This window comes from Echinops telfairi, unplaced genomic scaffold, assembly GCF_000313985.2.
Source record: "Echinops telfairi isolate 266 unplaced genomic scaffold, ASM31398v2 ScPeMD7_31;HRSCAF=116, whole genome shotgun sequence".
NCBI lineage: Eukaryota > Metazoa > Chordata > Mammalia > Afrosoricida > Tenrecidae > Echinops > Echinops telfairi.
In genome coordinates, this window is record NW_022103928.1 from 27,852,579 (window position 1) to 27,860,373 (window position 7,795).

General features: G+C 50.3%; 1 protein-coding gene across 1 annotated transcript in view; it reads right to left on the minus strand.

The window, feature by feature from the left end:
* The window catches only part of FGD5 (FYVE, RhoGEF and PH domain containing 5), a 151,419-nt gene that overhangs the window by 9,779 nt on the left and 133,845 nt on the right, over positions 1 to 7,795 (minus strand). The window contains exons 13-17 of the mRNA XM_045290132.1: positions 7,125 to 7,259; positions 4,565 to 4,664; positions 4,064 to 4,201; positions 3,298 to 3,427; positions 1,260 to 1,390 (exon numbers count right to left, since the gene is read on the minus strand). Coding sequence (XP_045146067.1) covers positions 1,260 to 1,390; positions 3,298 to 3,427; positions 4,064 to 4,201; positions 4,565 to 4,664; positions 7,125 to 7,259 — 634 coding nt within the window. The remainder of the gene's footprint in view (positions 1 to 1,259; positions 1,391 to 3,297; positions 3,428 to 4,063; positions 4,202 to 4,564; positions 4,665 to 7,124; positions 7,260 to 7,795) is intronic.

The window sequence follows — 7,795 nt, forward strand, 5'->3', positions numbered from 1 at the left end:
AGCTGATTCCAGGAACCCATGAGGAAAGCGAATTTTGGGAATGAGGGCAAAAAAAAGAAAAAGCTATCTTCAGCAGTGCTGCCCTCTCAAAAACAAACTCATTGCCATTGAGTTGATTCTGAGTCATAATGTCCCTAGAGGTCAGAGTAGAAATTCCCATGGGTTTCTGAAACTGCCCTGCAGTGGTGCTTAAAATTACTGTGGACACCCCCAACTCAACCTAGTTCATTAGTACCACTGGCCTAACTTGGAAATAGTTCATGTTGGATATTGTTGGGAAAGCTTGTATATCCATGGGGACACATTTGTGACTACAATAGACATGTAATCTAGTCCTTTTTGTATCTAGCGAAAATGAGCCCTAGTTTGCAGGGCAGACGTGAGTTGAGCCCGTTCTGAAGTTCCCCACAAAAAGTTCCATGGCCCTGAGAAGCTCACCCCTGAGCCTGTTTAAGACCCCCTAGTGGAGGGTGGTCAGTTCAGAGAGCTTGGAAATCGAGAACTAGCTTCCTAGTGGCCTGTGTGTAACCTTGAGGCTTAATAGTGCAGTGGCACGCCCTTGGGGGAATTTATTGGCAGCCCTAAAAGATCTAGGCGAAATTACTCTAGCAGGGCAGCGGGCCAGTGAGGCCTGCTTGGGAGCACAGAAGAGAAGAAACTGTCCTGCCTGAGCAACTATCCTGAGCATTTCGCACCTGAATTGTAACCTGTTAACTTTACTAATAAAATACATAGTAATGAGCATTGCCTGTGAGTTGTGTGCCCATTGCAATGAAATATTAAGTCCAGTCACAGAAGTTGAGTGCTTTGGGAGGGACAGTGGTGTCAGAGTAAAGAGTAAAAAGAGATGGAGAGTGGGGGCAACTCTGACCCTGCCTGGTGGCAATAAGCCTTGGGAGCCAGAGGAGGTCAGCTGTCCCCATGCTGTTTCTTCAGTCATTTAAAAAGATGAAACAAACAAGCTCACTGTGGGGCACAGTTTTACTCTGACAGACATAGGTTACCACAAGTTGGTGCTGGCTCAGTGGTACCTGGTTTGAGTCCTGCCTCATGCCACCAGTGCCATTTAGTCATGCCAGGAGGCAGGCTGGTTTCAAGGGCTGGAAGGAGAGACCAGGCCCTCTCCAGCTCAGACTTCTTGGTGTGGAAGAGACCAGGTCAGGCAGAGACAGGGAAGAGTCTAAGGAGCGTTAAGTCTGACCCAGTTGCCCAAAAGGACTACTGGACCTTCCAAATTTGCTCCCTCACACCTGCCTTACCTCAGCCAGGGCTGAAGGAACTTTCTTCGGTTTCTTGAAGGTTGAGGAGTTGATGCTGTGGAATACTGATGAGAAGGCACTGCTCGAGAAGCGGGGTGAGGACAGGGGGAAGCTCATGCTCACGGGCCGCTCTGCAACCAAGAGAAGGTGAGCGTGGGGGAGGAGGTAAGCAGCCACCGGGCACAGACAGCACACACCTTCCTGTAAGACCAAAGCTCCCTGCACCGCCTGACGTCCAAAGTAGCCTCGTTGATGAAGTGGGACTGGACAGGCAATGCCCTCTTAACACAAGCAATGGAGGCTAGGGCAGGAAGGCTTTCCCAGGGAGCTGTTTGCCTTCTCTAGGTCTTAGAGCACTAACAGGCTGAGGCTGGGCCATCCTCTCTGCTGCCTTTGTCACAGTCTCTGGGAGTAAAGGATCTATCCTTGCTCCCCTCTAGCTTAGGCCTGCTTGGACAAAGCCTCACTAAGAACTTTCAAGTGCCCACTGGGCTACTTGGGTTCTTTCCCATCTCGGAACCTGGAAACACTTGGCTGTCAGTTTCAGCAACCTTAGTTCTAAAAAGAGGACCACAGAACATAGGTCGACAGGACACTTAAAAAAAAAATTTAGGGAGGAGGGAGCATTAGAGCTGATAGCAATGATGTATATACAACTCTTGAGGAAGAGTTTTTGCTTAGGGGCACTGAATTCATTTTAATGGCAGTGGAACAATTTGGAGAGGGATAACAAAGATTATACAACAGGAAGAGTATGATCAACAGCACTAAATTATACATGTACAAGTTGCTCAAGAATGTTGTATATATTATCAAAATTTTAAAAAATTACACGAATAATGTATATGGGGAAAAAGAATATGTTCTAAAACTGATTATGGTAAAGATTGTACAATTCCTGAATTGTATTGTGGATGAAGTGCCAATAAAACTGTAAAAAAGAAGCTTATAAGCACTGGTGATGCAGTCAGTAAAGCACTTAGATGCCAACCAGAAGTTGGAAGTTTGTACCTACCAGTTGTCATGTGGGAGAAAGATGGGGTAGTATGTTTCTGTAATGATTACAACCTGGGGAACCCTATGGAGCAGTTCTGCTCTAGTTTGGAGAATGACTGAGTCAGAACTGAACTATATCTGAAAATCAGTCAGTAAAAACACATTGCCTGGTATTGTGCTAGAGTAGTGGTTCTCAACCTTCCTAATGCGGTGACCCCACATGTGGGCATATCTGCATGTGGCAGACCTGTCTGGAGATGGAGAGAGGAGCGGTGTCTCGGTTCCCAAGACCATTGGAAATAATGGTCTTAGGCGACCCCTGTGAAAGGGTTGTGCGACCCCCAGGTTGAGAACCGCTGTGTTAGAAGGCTCCTAGGTTGGAAGGCACTCAAAACCCACAGTGGCCACAGCATTGAATGGGAGCGAGCCAATGATTGTGAAGATGGTGCAGGACCAGGCATCGTTTTGTCCTGTTGTACATGGGCCACCATGATTTGGAGCTGGCTTTAAGACTACCACCATCACCATGGTAAAGTGCATGGGAGAACACTACAGCCTACAGTGTGACCCCAACTTGGATGAGAACAGAACCCTTTTCTGGGAACCCTTATCAATATTCCACAAAAAACATGTTTGGGGAACTGGTGACATGGTGTGACTTAAAAACTCAAAAATTTAACTGCTATCAAGTTGATCCTGACACATGGTGGCCCTTTAAAGGGATGTTCACGTTCACACCTTTGGTAGTGGGCTATGCATTGAGCTGATCACTAGCACAGTCAGTGGCTCTGACCCAGCAGCTGCTCTGGGGGAGAGAGATAGGCCAGCTACTCCTGAAGCCTCGGCAGTTCTACTCTGTCCTATAGGAGTCGGAATTGACTTGTGGCAGTTAATTTTTGGAGGGTGGCTTTTGTTTTGAGCTTCCCCTCCCTCCATGGAGTGAGAAAATCTCAGGGAAAGGGGTTTTGGGTTGTGAACCATGAGCCTAGGAGAAGCCCCCTATGCCACCATGGAAGACAGGTGAGCCCGGGCCCGGTGTTACCTCTCATCAGGCCTGGGATGTCCCCGCCCCTCTTCTTCAGCTTCCCGTAGCAGCCATCGCAGACCTTGGCCAACCGGTCCTTGAGGTACTTCAGGGGGTACTTGTTGCGAGAACAGTTGCGGCACACGATCTGCAGACCCAGTTGGGAACACCTGTCTGGGTAGCACTTACCCGAGCCCCAGCTCCCCTACCTCCAGGGCGCCTGTGTCTCCATCGCTGAACAAGGTGGTATCTTCCTGATTTCCCTGCGCTGGCTGCTGTTTCCAGCAGATTTATGGCATTTCCGGCAAGCATATGCATCTAACCATAACACTATACTTTCTCCTCCCAGGACAACTACTTTTGATTGGGTGATGCAAATGGTTAATGTGCTTGGCTGCTCACTTGGGTGATGCAAATGGTTAATGTGCTTGGCTGCTCACTAAGAAGTTGGAGATTTGAGTCCACCCAGAGTGGCCTTGGAAAAAAGAGCTGGTGATCTGCTGAAAAGCAGCCCCTGTAAGCCCATGTGGCTCTCCTGTCACACAGGCAGCTGTCAGGGGTCAGAGGTGACTTGACGGCAGTTGGTAATGCTCTTTGGTGGGTGTGATGATGGTGTAATGGAACAGGCCGAATCTGGAGCTGGACTTGAGATGAGTAAGACAGGAATAATCACCCTTTCTCTCTGGCTCTGTGCCTGACACTTGGTACTCTCTGGTTGGGCAGAAACTACCCCCACCCCACCCCTGTCCCAGCCCAGGCTCATCCTCCCCTCGACTGGACCCACCTTGCCGCAGGCATGGCAGTGATGGCGCCTCAACGTGAGGGAGAAGTCGCAGCCACAGTTCATGCACATCATAACGTGTGTGACAGGCACCAAGGTGGGGGGCCTCTCCCCCAGGTTCACTCCCAGCCGCTCCCGCATCTGGAGCAACAGAGTCACCAAGTGGCAGTGTAGTCAGACCCACCATCCAGAGTATGGGTTGGGGGTAGGTTAGGTTCCCATTCTAAAATGCTATCATTTGTGTCTAATACCCCAGGCCGATAACCTGGAGTTAAAAACAGCATCACTGGGTGATTTTAAGTGGGGGTGCTGTGCTCTGGAGTGGCCCTGTGTCTGCCTGAGGTGGGGGGAGGCCACAGGCAGGATGGAGTCGGGAGAAGGACTGAGGGAGTGCCTTCATGAAAGGTGCTATGGCCCATCTGGAAAGGGCAGGTCCCTCGTGGTGACCCTGCTGCAGAACCTGAGTTCTGAGAGGCAGGGTTGGGACCCACGCCCACCACTCACCTCCACACTGTGGTGGAAGACAGCCAGGGCCTGCGCCTTGTAGTCTTCAGGAAGGGCCCTGCCGAGACAGCTGTACCACTCGTCCCTCTCCGCACAGGAGCTGTAGGGACCCGCTGCTGTGAGCCAGGTGTGTGCAGGGCCCCACTCCCCACCAGCACACTCCTCCCCAAGCCTGAGCTTTTCCTGTGCTTAAATCAAAGCACCAGGCCATTGGCAGGCAGACCTCGGTTTGCTCTTGGCCCCACCATTCTGCACAAATGGCCAGCATCCTGCCCTCTGGGCCTGCTGCTTCACCTGTAACCTGGACGCTTGACCACCCATGTCTACATCACCCTGAGGCTGGCCTCAAGGATGAGATGAGGGCAGAGAAACAAGCCCGACATCCTACACAAACAAGGGCACTAGGAAGGCACAGAGGGCTCTCTGGCCCCTCAGATTCCCAAGAAATTGTGGAAACCACTCTGAGGGAGCTGTGGGTTGACGCTGGCAGGGAAGGCGTCAGAGGTCTGGTCACTTGAACAGGTTTATCACAGTTGAAGTTGTTTCCACTGTCCCCATTTCTCCACCTAACTTCCCACAAACAGGTTTTCCAAGTGCTCTCTCTGCCCAGCAGGGTTTCCCCAGTGCTGAGTGATGTCCATGCCAGTGTCTCTGGATAAAGGGCTAGAGCTGTGCAGTGCACAGGCTTGGCAGCTGGGTGACAAGTCTCACACTGGCCACCAGGGGTCACTCCCACCCTTCACAGCCTGACCCAGGCTTCCTCTGCAGAGCAAGGGAGCAGTTAGTCTGGCCTGGGAGGGGCTTGGTGGGCAGCCGGATGCTATGTTCCTAGTTGGAGCTGTCTGTGGGCCTCACTATCTTCTAGGGGTTGCAGTGTAAGAGCTCTGGGCTAGCAATAAGGTGGGCTGCGTCTCTGTCTGGGGGAGATGGACAGCCCCATCTGACACTGGAGTGTGGACCTGGCACCCTCACAGCTAGGCAAGCAGGAACTACACCCAGGCCTCCTCATGCCCCTGATTTTACCAAGAGGTGAGGAGAGGCCACCCAGCCCAGCCTAGAATTCCCTCCTCCCGATTCCCAATACACCTGTCCCCTGGGGCAGCATATCATCATGGGTGAGAGATCTGAAGCACAGGCCTGGGGGCAGTCTTCCACAGCAGTGTGGATCCTTAGCTGGGCCCCAACTCCCTGCCCAGGAAAGGGGCTGGGATCCTGGCCTCTGGGAAAGTGCTCAGCGCCATGCCAGGGAACTAGCACCCATTCAGTCCATCACTGTTACTAGTTACTATCAACCCTGGAAAACTCAGAACCTGTGAGGTGGAAACCTGGAAAGGAAAAACAAATATTTCCTAGTGAATAGATCACAGAAAAGTGGCGACTGTTCCCTGACAAAGGAAAAGTTGTGAGACCTGGGAAAACAAGCCAGTCCCGTCAGGTTCCAGCTCTCGCGGGTTTCACAGTACAAGGAGGTTCAAAAGGGCAGGGGGAAAAGGGAACTGAGAGATAATGAAAAATGTCCATGAACTCTTTGAAGCAGTTATTGATTTGCATTAAATATAGCCCAGTTCTAACTGTCCAACCAACCTGTGGGCTCCTCCCAGCAAAACCCAGGCACCACGCCACGGAGGTACTAATGGATACTTAATGAACAGATGTGCCTATGAGCGTGAGTATGAGCGTCTGTCCTGTGGTACCCAGGACCACATACACTTGCAGATGGGCAGGGCATCCCACTAAAGACCCCTCTGCCCTCTGCACGGTCATACCCTGGCAGAGACAGGGGAGTCCAGCACTAACTCCACCTGCCTGGCCATCCCCCAAGAGCTGCCTCATCAGGCCCACCCCACCTGGTTCCTGAGTGTCCACGGAAGAGGGATCAAGGGACTTCCCAGTGAGCCATGAGTGATCCCTGGGCAACGAGGGCCTGGGGAAGATGCAGACACTGTGAACAGAGGTCTCTGGGTGATACAAATGGTTAATACACGTGGCTGATAAGTAAGGCTGGCAGAATTCACTAAGGTAACTTGGAAGAAACGTCTGGCAATCCAAAACACCAGATGCTGAAAACCCTGTGGAACATAGGTCTACTCCTTATGCATGGGGTCGCCTGAGCCAGAGCCGACTTGACTATTGGTTTCCTTGTTTGCTTTGTTTTCTGCAAGGAAAGGCCATGTTTTTTTCTCTTTCCCTGCCCTTACTAATAGACTTAAGCTGGGAAAGAGAAATTAAAACCTTAGTTTGAATTTTTTTGATTGCTATAAAGACCCATTAATCAGTGCAGCAGTGCAGAGATAAGAAAATTGATAATACTGGTATTGTTACCTTCCAATTCCCCAGAATTTATATAAAGTTTTATGTGTGTGCACATCTTTCTGTTGAGAGGAGCAATAGTCCAATCATGTTCCCTAAGGGGTCTGTGACCCAAAAGCAGTTAAAGACATTCTGAAGAAAAAAACCTCTGATCCCGAAGGACACCAAAATAAAAAATGATTACCTATTTAGCATTTGTTGATTCCACACCTCGTACCTTTCTATTCTAGGCCCTCTCACCTCCACATACCTTGCAGACAGGGTCAGGCAGGACTCGGGAGTCTCGATCCTCAGAGCATAGGGCACTTTGTCCATGACAGGGCGGCTGACCTGGAAACCCAACAGCAGCCCCATTAGGGTGGGGAGGAAGGATGACTTTCCCTCTCTGAGCTGATTCCCTCATGCACAAAGGGCTCTCCTTACCACCCTTTGGAAATGACAGTAACCCACTGTTCTCTCCTTCTGCCTCAGCATCCCTTCTGATCTTACCCCTCCCTGTGCCACAAAGAACATCCTCAGACCTCACCAAGCTTGTGAATATTTATTACACAATAAGATACCACGTCACTCTGACTAGCATGGCTGTTATCCACAAAATTGAAAACACCAGGTGTTGGCAAGGATGCAGAGGAATTGGCATCCTCACCCACTGCTGCTGGGAATGAAAACTGGTGTGGCCACTGTGGAGGACAGTTTGGCTGTTCTTCAAAAAGCTTAACATAAAACTACCCTATGACCCAACAATTCTACTCCTAGGTGTAAACCCAAGCGTCTATCAACAGCTATATAAACAAAATGTAATAATGTATACACAGCTACTACTCAGCCATAAAAAGAAACCCAATGATGTATATATCATCCAGGGACCAGGGCACTAATCCACCCAAGGAGAGGGTATTGTTTATGTCTCTATAGCAGGGG